The 21,208-nt window shown below is 34.5% G+C and overlaps 1 protein-coding gene across 8 annotated transcripts in view; it reads left to right on the top strand.

The window, feature by feature from the left end:
• TNRC6A (trinucleotide repeat containing adaptor 6A) overlaps positions 1-21,208 on the top strand; it is a 101,916-nt gene that overhangs the window by 12,814 nt on the left and 67,894 nt on the right. For 5 of the 8 annotated variants that reach the window (XM_077141510.1, XM_077141506.1, XM_077141509.1 and 2 more), the window contains exons 1-2: positions 25-9,776; positions 17,223-17,244. The exons of 1 other annotated variant lie outside the window; for it this stretch is intronic. In XM_077141510.1, the coding sequence (XP_076997625.1) occupies positions 9,627-9,776; positions 17,223-17,244 (172 nt within the window). In that variant the 5' untranslated portion in view covers positions 25-9,626. Of the gene's footprint in view, positions 1-24; positions 9,777-17,222; positions 17,245-21,208 lie in introns of those variants that run through there. 2 more of the 8 variants (XM_077141504.1, XM_077141508.1) reach the window with 1 other exon arrangement.

The raw sequence follows: 21,208 nt of genomic DNA, 5'->3' as shown, positions 1-21,208 counted from the left end.
TTTCTAATTCTATTATTTATACATTAATTGACATTCACTGTAAGATCTGTTACCTTCTACTCTTTTTTAATTAACTTATTAAAATCAGTATGGAATCATAGGTTCTTATTTCTATCCAATGGATTGTAAACCTTTACTAGCATTGTTTATTTTATTACTCAAATTTTGGGGCCATTTAAAAGCCCCTTCAACCTGAGCCTACTTTTTCAAGAGATCTAGGCTGACACTTGGACTCTCATTGCCCCCTCTGCATATTTTATCCCATTTCCTATTTCCTATCTTCCTTTCATTCTTTTTTTTTTTTTAACCCGGGTCTCCGGCATGGTGGTGAGAACTCTGCCTGCTGAACTACGGCGGCCCACCCCTGTTCATTCTTTTTTTTTTCCACATGGGCAGGCTCTGGGAATCGAACCCGGGTCCTCTGGCATGGCAGGCAAGCATTCTTGCCTGCTGAGCCACCGTGGCCTGCCTACCACCCCTGTTCATTCTTAAGAGGAAGTTGTGCTGTTTACCAGCACCTGTGACTCCAGTGCTAAGCTTTCTGCTTGTGTTTTATAGTTCAAAATCATATAATATTTAGAAATACTAAATTTCTTCTCCTTTTCTCCCCTCCCCGCTCTTCCCCCCCCCCAATTTTTTTTAACCACTTAACAACCTACTCCCCCATTATTTATTTTTTGTCCTTATTGTTTTATCATCTGTCCATACCCTGGATAAAGGGAGCATTAGCCACAAAGTTTTCACAATCACATGGTCACACTGTACAAGCTGTATAGTTATACAGCCATCTTCAAGAATCAAGGCTACTGGAACACAGTTCAACAGTTTCAGATATTTCCCTCTAACCCCTCCAATACACCATAAACTAAAAAGGGATATCTATATAATACATAAGAATAACCTCCAGGATAACCTCTTGACTCTGTTTGAACTCTCAGCCACTGAAGGTGAAATAATTTCAGTTGATTTTGTCTCATTTTTCTCTTCCCTCTTTGGTCATGAAGGCTCTCTCAGTCCCATAATGCCGGGTCCTGACTCATCCCCAGGAGTCACGTCCTATGTTGCCATCTTTGTACCTCAAATATGGTACATTATGGGTGTTCACTAACTGTGGTATAATGTTTTTGCCATACCATCCTGCTACAGACATTCAAAGAATAAGAAATATTGAAATTGGACCTAATGCCTTGGGTCCTCTATTTAAAACCAGTGACTGTTCAGTCTTTGTTACTTTTGATGTTAATACCTTAATTACACATCTATGGTTCTTGAAAATATAGTATTTTATTTCCTGACAATACATTCTGTTATAAAAGGGTTCTTGCAGAAGATGGTAAGAAATAAGAAAAAAATGGTGGAGATGCACAGTACAGGGGATAGATATAAGAAGATCTATCAATCTGTCCAGAGAAAAAGAAGATTTATTCTCTGTGGCTCTTGAAAAGAGAGCTAGTACTTTACTTTTAAGAACTGCCATTGTGTAGGTGAAAGGAAAGAACATGATTTTGAGACCCTATATTTAAATTCTGACTCTACTCTGAACTAGCTGTGTGATCTCAGAGAAGTTACTTAACTTTTCTGAGCCTCGATTTCTTTATAAAAAGAAAATATCTTTACCTTTCATTAAAAGATATAAATAAGGAAATACATGTAAAATGCTCAGCATGTCATTGCAGCATTAATCACTCAGAGGTTTGATTTCATTCCTAGGATCCTTAGGACCAGTGAGTGGAAATTACTAAGTAGATATTGGCTTAATGAGGAAAGAATTTTCTAAAAAGAGGCTTAACTGTTGAATAAGCTGCATTTAACATAGCTGACTCTGCCATTGCATGCTGGTAGGGAAGCTCATTCTTGGACAGTGCACATAGTGATTTGTATTGGTTTCTGGAAGATGAGGCTAAAATTTGAAGCTTAGCATGAATAATTGTGTGGAATATGCCATTCTGATTCTGATCTCTTTTTTCCCCTAATCCAAATATTGCATTTCCTCCCATTTTATGTTTAAAAATCAATTTCAAGATATTATTCACATACAGAAAAATTCACACATTGACTTGACAAATACATACACCAGTATAAAACCACCTTCCAATCAAGTTATAGAACATTTCTATCTTCCTATAGCATTGATTCTTAAAATCCATTACAAAGGCTTTATACGTGTAACACAGGCTATAAATAAGTAAAAATACCAAGTTCTTGTAAAAGGGGAGCATTTCTAGAGCAACAAGGCAGATACATAGGTTCTTGCAGATTTGAGGAATCCTGCTACTAGCTTTCAAAGGATGGATGATTGCTGACAGCAATGTTGTCTTAGTGGAGCATGTATCAAACATGATGGAACAATTAGACCTATCAAATCCATCAACTTTTAATCCTTTTGATAGATATGTAAATGATATAGTCAAATATCTTAGTTGAACTGTACTTGCATTTAAGTACAGGAAGCCGAAGGGTTTGGTTACAGATGGTGCATTTATGTATTTTTTCCAGTTGGCTTTCTGAAGGAGGAGATGTGGGGAAAATGTGCCTAGTTGGCTGTGATTATAGTGTTGAAGAGCGGAAGGTTTTCTTTTTTTTCTTTCCTGAAGTGTCCTTACAATACTAGCTGAATTCTGGAGAGGAAGTGTGGTAAATCTTTTAGTATTAAGGAAACCACTTTTGGCCAGAAGAACACTTACTTAGCTTATCAAAAAGCCTTTAAAATGAAATTTGAGAGGAAGGGAGAAAAAATTCCAGATAAATAGTAAGGAATATCCTATAGAGTGACATTACAGTGACATAGAACAGGATTAGAAAAGGAAATGTCTGTAATTCACAGAGCAGAAAGAACAAGTACTGCAGATTTCAGATGTTTCTGTATAATAAGCACTCATAATATCTTAAAACGTGTAGGGAAATACAGTCTTTTGGATGCCACAGAGACTTGGTGAGCGGGGTTTATGCCTAGGCATTTATCTGTTTACTTGAGGCACTGTACTAAGTAAGCACTTCACATTTAATCCTTATAAAAATTCTATGAAGAAGATATATATATGATTATCCCTAATTTTAATATGAAGAAACTGAGGCTGAGGAAGGTTAATATTTAGTACTCAGTGTTTGCTCTTGAGTTCTGCATGTCTTCTAGGATATGATACCCGGGACAGGAAATAAGATGATGATGTAACTAAATTGCATTTGTTTACTAATTTTATTCTATTCCTCATATGCTGTGGCTATATCAGTCCTTGACTTTCCAGGATGGTAGTGTGAGTGAGCTTGCTGCCTCATTACTTCTGTTACACAGAATGTGTGAGAATGAGTCATGTTTACAGTTGACATCAATTTGTTATACTACTCTCTTAGCTACATAATAGCTCTACACAGGACAAAATGACAACAAAGTATAGCAGCAGGTCTCATACTCTTCTACTTTTAACAGATTTTAGCGGTCATATACTTATCTTTACTAAATTATCAATTATGCATAAATTATTTATTTTGCTTTTTACTGTCTACCTGTATCCCCTTTGCATCACTTTAAATAAATTTATTTTATTTTTTAAATAAAATGCAATTTTATTGAGATGTATTCACACACTATACAACCCATCCAAAATATACAGTCAGTGGCTCCCAGGATCATCATGTAGTTGTGCAGTCGCCCCCACAATTAATTTTAGAACCTTTTCATTACTCCAAAAAATAAAATAAAAATATATAGAAGAAAACCCAAAACATTCCATATCCTTAATCCCCCCTATTATTGATCCTGGTATTGGTGTGGTACATTTGTTACTGTTAATGAAAGAATATTAAGATAACTATTTAATATAATCCATAGTTTGCAATAAGTATATTTTCTCCTATTTATCACTCCATTATTAATTCCTTGTAATAGTGTCGTGAATTTATTCTAGTTCATGAAGAACTATTTTATATGTGTACTGTTAATCACAGTCATCGCCCACCATGAGATTTGCTGTTACACATTACCACGTTTTCACCTCTAGCTTTCCTTCTGGTGACATACATAACTTTAAACTGCCTTTTTCAGACACATTCACTCAAAATTCAGCACTGTTAATTATACTCGCAGTAACTTGCTGCTGTCACCTTGATCTGTTTTGAAACATTTAAATTCAGTATGGTTAAACATTCTACACATACTAAGCAAGCACTCCCCATTCTCTAGCCTCGTTCTATTCCCTGGTAGTCTATATTCTACATTTTGTGTCTGTGAGTTTGCATGTTATAAGTAGTTCATATCATTGAGATCATATAATATTTGTCCTTTTATATCTGACTTATTTCACTCAATGTCCTCAAGTTTCATCCATGAAATTTGCTTTAGGATCTCATTTCTTCTTCCTGCTTAATAGCATCCCATCATATGTGTATACCATATTTTGTTTATCCATTTGGTGGTTGAGGGACACTTAGGTTGCTTTTATCTTTTGGCAATTGTGAGTAAAATGCTGCTGTGGACATAGGTGTGCAAGTGTCTGTTCCTATTCCTGATTCATATCTTCTCGGTATGTCCCAAGTAGCCTGATTGCCAGATCATAGGGCCACTCTATCCTTAGCTTTCTGAAGAACTATCAGACTTTTTCTCAGAGCAGCTGTATCATTGTACATTCTCACCAGCAGTGATTAAATGTTTCTATTTCTCCACATCCTCTCCAACACTTGTGGTTTCCTGTTTGTTTGATAGCAGCCATTCTAATAGGTATGAAATGATCTCTCATTGTGGTTTTATTTTGCGTTTCTCTAATAGTTAGTGATGATGTGCTTTTTAGCCATCTGTAATTCTTGTTCATATCTTTTGCCCATTTTTTAATTGGATTGTTAGTCTTTTTATTGTTGAATTGTAGGATTTCTTTATTAAACTTTTATCAGATATGTGGTTTCCAAATATTTTCTCCTTTGAGTTGGCTGCCTTTTCACACTTTTAACAAAGTGTTTTGAAGCACAGACGTAGTCAGTTTTGAGGAGGTCCCATTTATCTATTTCTTCTCTTTGTTGCTTGTACTTTCAGTGTAGGGTCTAAGAAACTACCATCTGTCACTATATAGATCTTAAAGTTGTTTCTCTTTATTTTCTTTAGAAGTTTTATGGTACTGGCTTTTATATTTAGGTCTCTGATCCATTTTTAATTAATTTTTGTATAGGGTGTAAGATAGGGGCACTCTTTCATTCTTTTGGATATGTATATCCGGTTCTCCCAACATCATTTATTGAAGAGGCTGTTCTGTCCCAGTTGAGTGGATTTAGGAGCCTCGTCAAAAATCAATTAACCATAGGCCAAAAAAGCGTAGATGATCTGAGGTTCTTTTTTTCTGAGCCCTCAATTTGATTCCATTGATCAAAAATGTCTATCTTTATGCCAGTACCATGTCGTTTTGACCACTGTGGCTTTATCATCTGCTTTGAAGTCAGAAAGTATGAATCCTCCCACTTCGTTCTTCTTTTTCAAGATGGGTTTTAGCTATTTGAGGCTCCTTACCCTTCCAAATAAATTTGATAATTGGCTTTAACATTTCTGGAAAGTAGGAATTTTGACTGGGATTGCACTGACTATGTAAAATCAATTTGGATAGAATTGACATCTTAACAACATGTAGCCCTCCAGTCCATGAACACAAATGTCTTTCCATTTAGCTGTGTTTTGCAGTTTTCTGTGTATAGATTCTTTATATCCTTGATTAAATTTAATCCTAGATATTTAATTCTTTTAGTTGCTATTGTAACTGGAATTTTTTCCTGGATTTTCCCCTGAGAGTGCTCATTACTAGTTTATAGAGACACTACTGATTTTTGTATGTTGATCTTGTATTCTGCAACTTTGCTGAATGCATTTATTAGCTCTAGTAGCTTTGTCATAGTTTTTTTTTCCTTTTTTCTTTTTTCTAAGTATAGGATCATGTCATATAGTGACATCGTGCACATATAGTGAAAGTTTTACTTCTTCCTTTCCGATTTGGATGCCTTTGGTTTCTTTTTCTGGGCTAATTGTTTTGGCAAGGACTTCTAGCATTATGATGAATTAAAGTAGTGACTGGGCATCCTTGTCTTGCTCCCAGTTGGAGAGGGAAAGCTTTCAGTCTCTCACCGTTCTATGATATTAGGTGTGGGTTTTTCATATATGTCCTTTATCATGTTGAGGAAGTTTCCTTCAATTCCTGCTTTTCAAAGTGTTTTTATCAAGAAAGGATGCCGGATTTTGTCAGATGCCTTTTTTTTTTCATCAATGTCATCATATAGTTTTTCCATTTTGATTTGTTGATGTGTATTATATTAATTGATTTTCTTGTGTTGAATGACCTTTGCATACCTGGAATAAAATTATTTGGTCATGGTGTATAATTCTTTTAATAGGTTGTTGGAGTCAATTTGTAAGTATTTTATTGAGAATTTTCGCATCTATATTCAATAAAGAGATTGGTCTGTAATTTTCTTTAGCATCTTTAGCAGACTTTGATATTCAGGTGATGTTGGCTTCATAGAATGAGTTGGGTAGTGTACCCTCTTCAACTTTTGGAAGAGTTTGAGCAGGAATGTTGTTAATTTCAAGGAACATCTGGTAAAATTCATCTGTGAAGTCATCTGGTCCTGGGCTTTTCTTTGTTGAAAGATTTTTGATGACCGATTCTAACTCTACTTGTGTTTGGTTTGTTGAGGTCTTATATTTCTTCTTGATTCAGTGTGGGTTGTCCATGTGTTTCTAGGAGTTTGTCCATTTCATTTAAGTTGTCTAGTTGTTCGCATGCAGTTGTTCATAGTATTTCTATATGATCTTTATTTCTTTGGGGTCCATGGTAATGACCCTCTTCTCTTCTGATTTTGTTTATTTGCATCTTCTCTCTTTTGTCTTTGTCAGTCCAGCTAAGGTTTGTTGATTTTATTGATTGTCTCAAGAACCAACTTTTGGTTTTATTGATTCTATTGGTTTTTTCCTCTCTCCATTTCATTTATTTCTGCTCTAATCTTTATTTCTTTCCTTCTGCTTGCTTTGGGATTAATGTGCTGTTTTTTCTCTAGATTCTCCAGTTATTCAGTTGCATCACTGGTTTTAGCTCTTAATACTTTTTAAATGTAGGTGTTTAGGGTTATGCATTTCCTTCTCAGCACTGCCTTCTCTGCATCTCACAAGTTTTGGTATGTTGTGTTCTTTTTATCATTTGTCTTGAGATATTTGCTGATTTCTTTTTTGACCCACTGATTGTTTAAGAGCATGTTGTTTAACCTTTATATATTTGTGAAATTTCTGGTTCTCTGGTTATGATTTCCAGCTTCATAATGATCAGAGAAAGTGCTTTGTATAATTTCAGTCTTTTAAAATGTATGTAAAGACCTGTTTTGTGACCCAGCATGTGATCTAGCCTAGAGAATGTTCCTTGGGGGGAGAAGAATGTATATAATGCTGTTCTGGGATGCAGTGTTCTTTATGTCCATTAGATGTAGTTCATTTATCATATTGTTTAAGTTCTCTATATTCTTATTGATTCTGTGTTTATATGTTCTATCTTTTAGAGAGGGTGGTGTGTTGAAGTCTCCCACTATTATTCAGAGATATTTATTATTCCCTACAGTTTTGCCAGTGTTTGCCTCTTGTACTTAGGGGTACCTTGATTAGGTGCATAAATATTTATGATTGTTACTTCTTCTAGGTGAATTGCTCGTTTTATTAATATAGAAAGTCCTGGTCTCTTATAACATTTTTTTTTTTTGCATTTTAGTCTTTTTTGTCTAATATTAGTACAGCTATCCCAGCTTTCTGTTGTTGTTACAGCTTGCAAGGAGTATCTTTTTACATCCTTTCACTTTCAACCTATTTATATCTTTGGGTCTAAGATGAGTCTCTTGTAAGGCGCATATAGTTGGATCATGTTTTTTAATCATTCACCAATCTTTGTCTTCCAATTGGGGAGTTTAATCTACTAACATTCAGTGTTTTATTACTATGAAAGACAACCTTTCTTCAACCATTTTATCCTTTGCTTTTATTCCTCAGATCTGTTATTTTTCCCTTATTTTCCCCTTTAGTTACCTTTACTGGTAATCATCATTTTTTAATTCTCCTCTAAACCTCTTCTGTGTTTTTTAAAGATATCAATGTAGTCAATTTATGTTTTGTAATCACATCGCTGTACAACTGGAGCATTATTTACTTGTCTAGCTTTCTCATTTTATCTTCTGCTACTTTTCTACTGCCATATGTATTCCAGTTTTGAGAAATGATTTGCAGCTTCTGTATGTCCAGGTCATGTCTCTGAACCTTTCCTTGTCTGCCTGACTGTCATGCTGTCCCCTCTGGAAAGCTTTTTTTAGGGCAGAGTTTTGTACATTCTCCTTATGTTTTGATTTTCTTGTGTGGTAAGTCTTGGTTGTCTGTTAGTATTATGAATGAAAATTTAGGCGTTAGACTCTAGGGTGATTAACAGAGGTCTCTTTACCCAGTAGGTTCCTATCCTCAATGCGGAGGCTGATGCTGGCCTCTATATGTGTGAAGGGTGTTGATTGGTAGGCTGCACTTTAGAGTATGATGGAGGGGAGTGGCAGTACCCTCTAATAAGAAGGACTTTGATCTGAGGCACCAAATTGACTGCTAGAATCCTACTGGCTTCCTGAGGGAGGTTTAGTTTCTTTAGAGCATGTTTCCTGGGTTTTATTCTGGATTCAAGTGCAACTGCTTCCTCTGGTCATGTAGGCACAGGAATAGAGAGTGGATGGTAGCATTTGAGTAGCCGTGTACTTTCTATTCCTTAGACAGCTTTTTTTGTTCTATGCCTATTCTTGCTTTCCCTGCTCTGATCTTTGGACCTCTCTAGAGCTCTACCAGAAATGATGGTACATATATCTATCTGGACATCTCTTGTAGTTTATTCTGTATTGTGGCTTCCTTTATTTTTGTTTATTCTTTAGCTCTGAATAGCTTTTTACCTTTTTTTTTCCTGTCATTTCATTCAGTGGGAAGGAGGAGGCAAACACATTTGTTCAGTCTATCGTTTTAAAGTCCTGAACTCAGAGGTTCCATTGACAACTTTGAGCATTTGAAATTTTAAAAATTGAAATAAAACCTATATAATGAGTTTATTACTGATTGTTTCAAAATTATTGATAGAACAGTTTGGAATGTTTATTGAATGTGAAATTATTGTAATACTGAAATACAGGTCACCAATTATAAATAACTTGTGTTCTAAAAATATTGATAGAGCTGTTTAGGAAAGTCAAAGAAAGGTGGTAACCAAGATAACTGGGCGGGAGAGGATTGGGGGAGGTCCCAGTCATTGCCATTAGCTACTGATTGATGATATGGAGCCAGCAGTAGGTTAACTGGGACTTATACTTATCTAGAATGTTTCTTACATTCTAGAATTAAAGGAAATTGCTTGTTTCCCAGTGTACGGTTTACTAATTTTAGGTTGTCTCCCTTGATGTGACATTAAGGTTGTAAAACTCTACTACTTGTGGCTTAGTAAAGAAGAGTTAGTTAAACTGTATAGCAGCCACACTGTATGTGTAGCCTATAGTTAGATTTAGATTGCAGTTTTGTGTTTTATTTCAGATGAATGTTTAAAGAATAATAACACCATTTGCTATATCTTTACTTCTAGTAAGAGTGAAAATGAACTTGTATGCAACATTATTTCTATTTCTTATACATTTTGGGAAAGTTAATTGCAACTGTGTGGTTCAGGGATTTAGTGCAAGAAGAAGAACAGTTGATGGAAGAAAAGAAAAAGAAAAAAGACGACAAGAAAAAGAAGGAAGCTGCTCAAAAGAAGGTAGTATATGTATAAACTATTTATTTTAAACAGTTTAAACATAGATTAAGAAAGAAAAGTATTCTTATTGGGTGTTCTTTTTAAAGTGTTTGATTTAATGTTAACTTCAGTGGAGATTCATTTTAATGTTTAATGTTTTAAAGTATGCATATGCAGTAATTTGCTGAGTGTGTACAGTTTAATGCATAGCTAATCAGTCTTTCCAATAGTTTTTCAAAGGTAAGTGCATTATGTAGGTCTTTATCTTTTAATAGCTGTTTTTGGGTGTTCATAATACATTATTTTATAAGCGTGAAGAGCATGAAATTTGTAGCTGCATAACTGAGGATTTGAAACCTGGCATGCCCACATAGGGTGGCATGGCCTTAAATTTTATTTAACCTCTCTGATCCTCAGTTTACCTATGATTTGTAAAATGAGAATTGAATTAAATGAGAATGTAATTCATATATATAATAGGAAATAAGGTAATGTGGGAATCCAGTAATAAAGGAAATATTAATATATAATAGGATATAAAGTATCAATTTCCTTTTCCCTTTTTGCTTAGTACCTGGCTTGATTTTTTTAAATTTGCAGTTTATAGAAGGATATATAAAAATAATCCTATAACATTATTTGCTGGCCCAAGGACTCTAGTCAGGACATTATAGAAACTATAACCAAAGCTACACAAATTAAGGTAAAAATAAATGATTATTTCTATCATTTACAAAGTTTTTTAAAAAGTTAATAATAATAAAGGTTAATAATAATAAAAATGGTGAACTAAGCTGGGCACCTCCTAAAGTTTCTCAAATCTTAAAAATGTTCTAAAAGACCCAGTGAAATTACTTTTCCATTTCTCTATTCTAAAGAAAAATTTGTTTTAATAGATGCCTCTTTTATACTAGGCATTAGATTTAGACTATCCAAATAGTAATATACTTATCTCCACATTATTTAATAGGGAAAACAGGATAAAAAGATCTATGGTAGAGACATTTATTTACTGGAAATTGTTGAAGCACAGAGAAAAGTGCTTAACTTGGCCTCAGATGGGACAAAGGGACATATAATTTCTTATAATTGAAATTAGGTAGGTGAATAAGGAGCAAAATAGAAAAGGATTCCAGCCAAAGGAAACTTAGAAGTGAGCATGCACAGCCTGTATGTGTTAAAGTAGGAGTTTTGCCTGGGAAGGGAAGAGGGTAAATCTTATGCAGTGGGAAAATGTCAGGGAATGAGATTGGAGAGGTTGGTTGGTGGTAGCTGGAAGCTGTTTTCAGGGCTTTGGCCATTGGTGTTGGGGACAATACTGAAGACGTTTTAATAAAATGACACAGAGATCTGTGTTTTAGAGAGTTTGGCTTTGCGAATTATAGAATTAGATTAGAAGGAGTAGAAACTGAGATACTGATGGATGAACTATTGAAAGAATCCACAGACTTTGTATAAAGGTTATCAAAAGAAAATAATCTGGATGGACTCTTAGATTGCAGATTGAGTGACTGAGTACATCTTGGAAGAGGTTAATCAGGTTAGGGGAATATAAAGAAAGTGGAAAAGATAAGTGATTCATTTCTGGACATGCTGAGCTTAAGATGTCTATAGACAATCCAAAGTGTATATATTCAGCAAATATATATATGTATATTCAGAGAAGTGGTGTACAGAGCACTGTGGAGGAGTAAGGATGAGGCTAGATGAGATGATAGATGAACCTAGTCTCTGCTTTTGGCTGCTCTCTGGTGACTGGGAAGAGATACATGGAGTATTAGTCATTGACTGATGATGCCTCAGACTTCTGTTAGAGGTTGTTGACTTAGGATGGTCTTATCATCTGATGAGTCTTCATGCAGGATGTGTTATGAAAAAATTATGCCCTCTGTAAGTTTAATGTTGGGGGAAGGATTGTCAGACACCACTTCTGTAGTGTAAAGGCCATTTACTCAATGAAGGAAGCACTTAAAAAACTTATTTACTGAGTTTATTGAAGAGGATCCTTGGGTATACTTTATGTAGAATCATTAGGTTGGCAAGCTTCTGAGTGCTCATGAGGCCCTGGGGGTCCCTGTTTCTGAGTTCAAGATTTACTTGATATATCAGGATGTTATGTGAAATGGCTGGAGAAGGGAACTAAGACAAATATATATAATGATATATGTTTGTTTGGAATTTGCACTATTTACTTAGTAAATTCTAAGAAAGAAGAAGTTTGCCGGAACGATTTCTTTAAATATTATGTTCCTGAAATATGTAATATAAATGTAGATTTTTAAAGAACATTTGCTCTTTTATTTTTATTTGTGAATGTAGTTTTAAGTTGTAACATACACAAATAATTTCTCTAATTGTTGAAGTTCTTCCTTTTGTAACCATATCTCTAAATCACCAGGTCAGTACTGGTGATCCCTTATGTGTGCCCAACATAACTGTGTCTTTAACACATGAATAATGATTTTTTTTGTGCCATTTGGCTTTTCACCAAATCTGAAGCGGCAGCTTTCCATACTCTCCCACTCCATCTCTGCCTCACTTCATGGTTCCAGGCTCTCAGCACAACTATGTCCTTCTGTAAGAACCATTGTCAATAGCTTAATGAGAGGGAGTTTCTTGTTTTTTGTGTTTTTTTTGCCAGCTTTTCAGTCAACACTTACAGGGTATCCCTATGTATCCCTTAGAAACTAATAATATCTAGCTGCTGAACAATATAATAAGGAAGGTTTAAAATCTCTAGTAAATGTTAGGTTTAGTAGGCTAGGCTGCCACTGTAAATAAGACTGTTCTCCAATTCCAGATAACCAGCTTACAATGGAATTTTGAATACAAACCATTGGTGAAATGAAGACAGCTGGTATTTCCATAGGCGGGGGCCAGATAGCTCTTTTGTAGTAGGCAGAACCAAAACAAAAAACAAACACAAAAACCACAACCACCATAACAATACCTCTCCTAAACTGGCATACTTGAGCCCTTAATGAAAGAGGAGTTTTAAGGCACGTCCTTGAACTTGTCTTTTGTCTGTAGTGGAGCTAATAAGTGTATCCAGATAGGTGACAGACATTTCCATGAACCAAGCGGGCAGGCCCATCTATATAAATGTTGAAACATAAACTCACCACAGTGAAATCAATCTGCCAGTTTTATATAATCTGTATATAATTTTAGAAAAAGACTTCAGATAATATCTGTTCTAATCCATCCATTTTACATATGAGCGTTAGAATGAATTGTGGCCATGCTTGATTATTTAGAATGACAGAATAGCCATATAATTATATTTATATTACATGTAATGTATAACTTTATATATTTTTTCTAACTCTAGCTGGTGCTTTTCAAAAACCTGTACCATGCCTTTTCCTTTTGATAGGGAATGTTATACTTTTGCTTTCTTTTCAACAGCTAAAAGTGACCTTCAAAACTGCAAAATGACATATTATGGTATTTCTTATTCTAGAGCACTTAATAGGTCCTTATGCTTTGAATATAGAAAAATATAGAGGTTTAACAGTCCTTAATAACCACTGTGGTCTATTAAAGGAATTTAAATTGAGACCATGTGTTATTTTCTATTTAAATAAAAGACCAGATAAAATACCTTCCTATATAAACAATTAGACACCAACAAGGCTCACTGCAATATTAAGAGGTTTTTATTAATTTTAGCTATAGTGCTTCTCTAATAATAGAGATCAGTAACTGGATGACTTTGCTTTTCAGTTTCTTTTTTTCAAACTACTTTTTAAAAAAGGTGATGCATAATACTCTTCTATTTCATATTTAAGAATTATAGCTATTTACTTAGTCTCTGATTTTCAGGCTTACAATTTAATTTGATAACTTGGGAATGCAGTTTCCGAAGTTAAAAAAGGCAACAATAGTAGGAGTATATTACCAGGGCTTTCTCTTCGGTTTGTTTTTAGAAGTTTCTAGAAGGAATCTTGAGGGAAGTATAGTGAGGAGGAAAAAGGAGGTTGAGAAATAGATTGATTATAGAGGGATAATTTAGTATAACCTTTATTTTAAGCATGTAATTGCACTTCCTAGAAAGCATATAATGGTTGAGGGCTGGACAACATAAATTGGGGTCATGTTGTCGTTTAGTGTTGAAAATGTTTTAGTCACTGTTAGTGGCTTTTTGTTGTTACTGTGTTAAGAACTGAAGGAATTTTTAGGGTTTTGTAGTTTTAAATTACTAAGTTCTAATTTAAATAAAACTTAAGTACTAGAAAACTTCCAATTTCATACCCTTTTTTGGAAATTTTAATATTTCCTTGTCATGTCTCTTAAGGTTTGTTTAGATTTGAAACTATTTAGCAGTCTGCTTAGTAAGTTTTCTCAGTAACCTAGATGGTAATACAACCAGATTATGAGCTTTGGCCTCATCTAGGACAGTTAGGTGTACTTTTACACTCCTACTCCTCTTTATCCCATTTTTCTTTCGTTACTCATTCCATTCAGCAGACCTCGGATTTAGACAGAATGCTGCTTGCTAAGAAATTGTAGGAAAGCTCTCTGAGCACTAATAATTTTATTTAAAATTGGTGAATTGAATTCATTATTCCTAATGTTAAGTTACAGTATCTGGTACTGTATTGTATCTGACATTGTAGATGATCAGAAAAGGAGATTAAGAGTGAGTATAGAGTGAAAAGAAATGACTGAGCCAAAGCTTGAGCAAGTGGGGGTTGATTGCAGTGGCAGCAACAGCTAATATCTACTGAATGCTTTCTATATGCTAGGGACAGGTGTCACTGTCCCTGTTTTTGAGGTGAAGAAAAAGAGCTTTAGAGATAGTATCTAGCTAGTCCAAGGCCACACAGTGTTGATGTTGGAGCCGAGATTTCTAGCCAGGCTCTCTGGCTTCAGATCCACACTCCTAACCTCGCAAGCCTGCTTAGGGGATCTTGGTGTTCACATGAACCTGACAGAACAAAGAACCTAGCGTGTTAGGTGTCTGCCACTTGTTTGATGGCTTCATTAACAAATTAGGTCATTGTGATAGTTGCTTGTGGAGTCACAACTCAGATGTTGTTTTTTAAAGAATATGTATTTGTGTGTGTGTGTGTATATATTGTGTGTGTATTTATATATATATAAATTCTCCCACACAAATATACATATACACACACAAAATGGAAATAATTTCCCTTTTTAGATTTGCCATGATCTTTAGTCCTGTCATGCAAGAGAATCTGTAATGATACTTCCTATTTGAAGCATTTTATACTTTTTCTAAAGAGATCTCATATTTTATTATTAGACTCTATTAATAGCTATGAAAGGTAATATGACAGTTTTTTCCCTCCATGTGAGGAATTAGGAAACTGGGACCCAGAAGGTTTAAGTGACGAGGTCATTTTAAAGTAAAAAAAAAAACAACAGGTGAAATTAATTCTAATAATATATTTTATGTAACCCAATATATGTAAGATATTACTTTAAATATAAAGTATTGAGCTATTCTGTATACTTTTTTTAAATACTAAATCTCTAAATCTTTGATATCAGGTATGTATTTTACACATCTTATTTTAAACTAGCCACATTCAGTGTTAAGTAATCACATGTGTCTACTTTTTTGGACAGTATAGACTTAGGCAGTTACTCTTAAAGTCATTGAACCCTCTTGGAACATTCTTTCTTTGAGTGCTATACTGTTTGTCCCTGGACCAGCCTCCCCAAAACAATTTTAAAGAAATTGAACTAAAACGTATCAGTTAGGAGCACTTGGTTTCTACATTGCATTCCTCCACCATACTAATAGGACAGTGTTCTAGTGGGAGGTGCTTTGGGTATCTCCTTGGTGCCATTCTCAGTAGATGGCAGACTGGTGAATGGGTTGGCTCTTGTTCTGAAGCACCATGGAGTTGTTTTTCCAAAATTGCGTGTTGGATATCTTTATGTTGTAAGGCTCAGAAGAGAAAACAATATTGTATACCTTGGCTTTTAGTAATGTGGTCATGGTTCTATTTACTGAACTTAGTTTCCTTTGAAAGTGAACTGTGGAAGAGACCAATAGAGTTAAAAAAAAAGATTTATAAAATGCGGAATAATTTTCATCCTAATTATTTGGCTTCAGAAAATTGTGCATTTTAAATTGTCTAAGACACTTGTGATACTTTTCAAAATATTCATATACTTTGTTCTTATAAGGCTTATTTATTTATTTAACAGATTCTTAAAATAATTTCTTCTAGAAATAGTTGAAATGTTGTCCAGCCAGTTGATGGGCCTTTGACATTGTCTTAACATCAATTTCTTAAAAGTGTTTTCATCCATGTAGAGTAAAAGATGGCTCTTCATTATTTTGCATATCAGTAGTCCTCTAAAACTTCCTAAAACCTGAAACATTTTTGTGGGTCTCTAGAGAAAGATTAATATTTGGTATGGCTTCAATATTTGGGTAATTCATTGCCATAATGTTCAATAATGATATAATTTTTGAAATGGTACTTTTGGTAATTTAATATGTTTAAGCAAAATGAATCATCATGTCCCATAGCAGTTAAGGATAGCTTTATCTTAGAAATTATTCCTGGTTATTCAGTTACTAATTATCCTTTCCTCACCTCCCTGCCTAGCTTTGTATCTTTCATTTTAAGGACTCCCCTCTACAGTTAGTCTTGATCAAAAGATTGATTTTGTTTGTGGTTGGCCAAAGTCCTTTGTCTATAGTTGACTCTTTCTGTTGAAGGCGCTGGAAGTTTGAGTCAGGTGGCTGGAGGCAATCTTGCTATCCCCAAACTTCTCCTCCTGCTTGCAGTGTCAGAAGATAGTGGAAGTAGAGAAAGACTTTGAAAAGCAGTAAAGTTAGGGCTCATGTCTTATCATCTGATCACAGTAGCTTTAATGAATTGTTAGATGTGTCAGAAGTGATAAATTAGTTTGAAAAATTCTCCCACACAAATATTTAGGAGTTGACTATGCTTAACTGTAAAAACAGCCAAACTCATAGGAGTTAAATTGATTACTAATTTGGTCAAAGTGTTTATGTGAAAGTTTTCTTAAAGAAAACTTAATCCGTCTTTTATCATTTGAAACAAGAATATTTGAAGCCATTTAAACCTATATAAACCCATTTAATCCATTAAATGTAAAAGTGATAATTATATGAAAAACATCTTAAAACCAGTTGATAAGAAAAGTATAGATTTTATCTTTAAAGCTCTACAGTTATAGAACAATAACAATATCTTCTCTGCTTTGTGTCTAAAACATGTATTTCAGATTTTTAAAAAAATTAATAAACTTGATATCAGGGACAGTGGGGCACATCCATGGGAAAAGCATGCTTTTCTTTGCGTACCTTTTCCTGTGCAATTCATCTAAGTGACAAATTCCTTATTTAATAAAAGTGTATATGTCTTATGATAGTAATAAATGAACATTTTATCATAACAATCCATTTCTTTCAGTTTCATATTTACATTGTTTTTTGTTTGTTTGTTTTTATTTTAGGCCACTGAACAAAAAATCAAAGGTACGTTGTTTAACACTCTTTTTAAATTCTTTTTTTCATTGAAGCAAGGTTGTTTATATGCATTTTTATTCACCTCCAGGATGGGAGAGAGAAGAACATGAAAGAAACAGGGGTGGGAACAGACTTCTTCAGTGATATCAACTTGGAATCATCTTTTGGGGTTTATTATTTATTGTGGTATATATGCCACCTTTACATTATATTGCCTCAAGACCTACCTTAAAGCTATCTCCTAGGATAGATACCACTTCCTAACATACTGCTTTTTTTTGTCTTTAGGCACACACACTTTTCCTTCATCTTCTTACCAGGACTACATCTAGGACTCCCATCCCATTCCTTAGTGGTCTGTCTGATTTATTCCTGTGTTCTCTATATGATTATCCCCAACTTCTTCTAGGCAGAGCGACATCCACTCTGTACTGTTACTTAGAGTAGTAGATTGCTGACCTCTTGGTCATTGTGCCAGCGTCATCTAGTATATCCCAAGCAAAAGACTTCTGGATGGTAGATTCTTAAGAAAACAAGAAAGAGCCCAGTTCCTCTCAGATCCTGAATCAGAAGCCCTACCTTGTAAAGAAACTTCTGGGGCTCTCAGATACTGAGCTGGTTGTGAGGCCTCAGGATTCTGAATTTTTATTTTTTAGCTTTATCAAAATTATGATCTCTACATTTGATTGGTGTATACATTCACAATACTACCTATTTTTATGAGGTTGTCATTAATTGAAGTATAATATTTATTAAGTGCAGTGGTATAAAAGTGAATAAGTCCTTGCCATAAAGTGGATTATATTTTACTGGAGAAAGAGTGCCAATAGGAAGAAACACCCAAACCAAATATAGTAAATTGTAATTTGTCTAGAGTAAAGTTGTACAGGTTGTCTTGGGGCACAGAGGAGTGATAATTAGCCAAACACAAGAACTTGAGGAAAACCTCCTTGAGACCATGAATTTTTAAAGATGAAAAGATAACCAAAGAAAGAAGGAAGTTATAGAGATTAGCGTGATCCAAAGCACAGAGGAAAGAAATAATGTGATATAAGAAGTGATGGTATTCTCAGAGCATTAAATACCCAGTAATAAGTGGTTAGGGTTGAGACGGAAGAGAGATAGGTCAGCTCAAAGAGGGTCTTATTTAAGCTGTTAACTACCAGAGAGTTTTGTCTTTTATTTTATGGGCAGTTGGGAACCAGAGGGATGACATTTCTTCTTTTCTTTTTTTTCAAAAAAGCTATTTACAACTTCACAAGGAAAGTATTGGCTGAGCGGATTCTCGAAGGGTAGGTAGGGGCTCTAAAGATGGAGCTAGGAGAAGAAAGTCATTCTGGGTGTTGGAGGCAGGTAGACATTAGCAGAAAATATTCAGAGAATGAAGAATCCAACTTATACCTCTACCATAGGAGGAATGAGGGCAAGTAGCAGAATAAGCTTGGAGGTAGGGAGAACCAGAGAGCCTGCAGAGGTTTTTAAATATCATGCCCAAAAGCATGGGATATTTCTTTGTCAGTGGTGCCTAGTGTCACCAATAGAAGCAGGATCAGAGAAAAGAGAAGAAATAGAGGATGATGAGGATTTGAACTGGAGTCTTAACAGTAGGGGTAAAAAAAAAAAAAAAGAATGTTAGGTTTATGAGATATAACTGACAGGATGGCAGCTGGTGTGATCAGAGAACAAACTGAAGGTTGTATTGAGGCTTTGAGCTTGGGTGTCTAAGAAAGTTATAGGAATATGGAATGATGTAGGGAGGAACAAGTTTTATTTAGTTACCTTGCCAAACTGATTTTGCTACAACTTCACTTTTCGCATACCACACTCCCTTGTATTGGAATGTTTAATTGTTCCTTTGTTGCTCCTGCTTCAAGACCAGACTCCTCTGTTTGGCTTTCAGGGCCCTCTTTAATTGGACCTCCTATGATCTAACTGATTTGTTTCCCATCACTACTTATAATTTTTAGGAAATTATTATCTCATGTTCATTCATGATTCTATTCAATTTCTCCACCAAGAATGCTTTCACTATGCCTTTTACCGTTTCTAAATGTCTCAGAGCTCATCTTCTACTGCCATTGATCTCCCCCTTTCTGATATCTTAGGATGTTATGCCGTATCTTAAATTTTGGACACTTGATCATATTCCATCTTAGACTTTTCATAACTTGCATATACTTATTTCTTCAACATGATCTTTGAGTACTTATGGATTATATTCTTTCAAAACGTAAATCATCCTTTACGTCCTTACATGAAATAAGAACATATTTGGATCTTCGTGTTCTTAGATTTCCCATAGCTCTGAGAATGTTAGCTTGAGGATATGAAATTTGCTCCGAAATATATTATTTTGTTGTCTTGCGAGCTTCTTTTGATGGTGGTTCCCTTCATAATTTGTCGTATTTATTCTGATTCATGAAAATTTTTTATTTTTATACTGTTTGCCTATGTAGTCCTTATCGGTTTGGACTCACAGAGATTGCAAACTAGAGGCTTGAGGGTGAATTTAGTTAACACGGGTAGTGTTAAGTAAACCTTTTATCTTGGAATAATTTTAGATTTACAGAAAAATTACAAAGATAGTTTAGTGATTTCCCATATACCCCTCAGCCAATTTCCCTATTATTAGCATTGTATATTACTGACATTGGTACTAACTAAAATCTAGAGTTTATTTAGACTTTATCAGTTCTCCCATTAATTTCCTATTCAAATCACCACATTGCCTTTAGTTGTCATATTTCCCCAGTCTCCTAGTCTTCACACTGTTTTTATTATCCTTTAAGTTTTTAATTGATGCAACATTTAAAAATCAGGACAGTCCATCTAATCTAGAATCCCAGCCTCTCTTTCAGTGTATACTGTCGACACCATTTTTGTCTTTTTATCTTATAAATTCTATACAAAGTGCAAGGTTAGGCACGTGCGGCTGCTGAGTACTTGAAATGAAATATGACTAATATGACTGAGGGACTTAATTTTTAATTTTATTGGATAGCATGGCTCCTAGGACCTTCTTGATTATGACAGTGAAGATTTTAGTGTTGAACCCAAGCATAACTAGTTAGGCTACAACCCTTTCATAGAAGTTTGAATGAAGCTTATTTTTTTTCCTAAGACTAATGCCTTCATCAGTTAAATAACACTTGTTAAATTAATGTTGCTGCAACTCAGTGGTGGCATAGACTCCATGATTCATCTAATAAAAATGTAGAACCAGTATAATGAGTGATAAAATGAAATTCTTGAATGTTTTATTTTTACCTTATGACTTGAACTTTGAAAGACTAGAGTTAGCATGAATATTTAAATATTTAAATGTCTTTTAAAATATGTGTATTATTTAGTGTTTCAGTGAAAGAGCAAAGTAGTGACATTCTGAAAAATTTATGGGGAAGGGTAGGGATGGATGGATAAATTTAAATTGTCTTATGTCCTTTCTAATATATAAAGCAGTGAAGGAGGAGAAGATGTAACATCTTATATTCACTGTGTCCTTGGGAATTTATAAATAAAAGTGATTTTTTAAGAACAGACTTTTAGTCCTGTTTAGAAACATGCCTCTTTGTACATTCCTTACAAAAAAAAGTACTATTGATTCTTTTTTCAGTGCAATTTTATTGATATATATTCACATATAATAAAATTGCACAATCAGTAGTTCACAATATCAACATAAAGCTATACATTTGTTACCACAATCAATTTTTGAACAGTCATTACTTAAAAAAAATAAATAAATAAGAATAAAAGTAAAAATAAAAAAGACCACTTAGAACATCCTATACTACCCCCCCATTGTGTATTTATTTTTTTTCTTACTCATCTGTCCCTACACTGCATAAAGGGAGTGACAGTCACAAGGTTTTCACAGTCATATGGTCACACCTTAAAAGCTGCCTGTAGTTAGTTATTCAGTTGTCTTCAAGAATCAAGACTATTGGATTGCAGTTCAGCAGTGTCAGGTATT

The sequence above is a fragment of the Tamandua tetradactyla genome, chromosome 23 (genome assembly GCF_023851605.1).
Source record: "Tamandua tetradactyla isolate mTamTet1 chromosome 23, mTamTet1.pri, whole genome shotgun sequence".
In the NCBI taxonomy this organism is placed as follows: domain Eukaryota; kingdom Metazoa; phylum Chordata; class Mammalia; order Pilosa; family Myrmecophagidae; genus Tamandua; species Tamandua tetradactyla.
The sequence above is the reverse complement of the archived record's forward strand: the minus strand, read 5'-3'. Positions and strand labels throughout refer to the sequence as shown.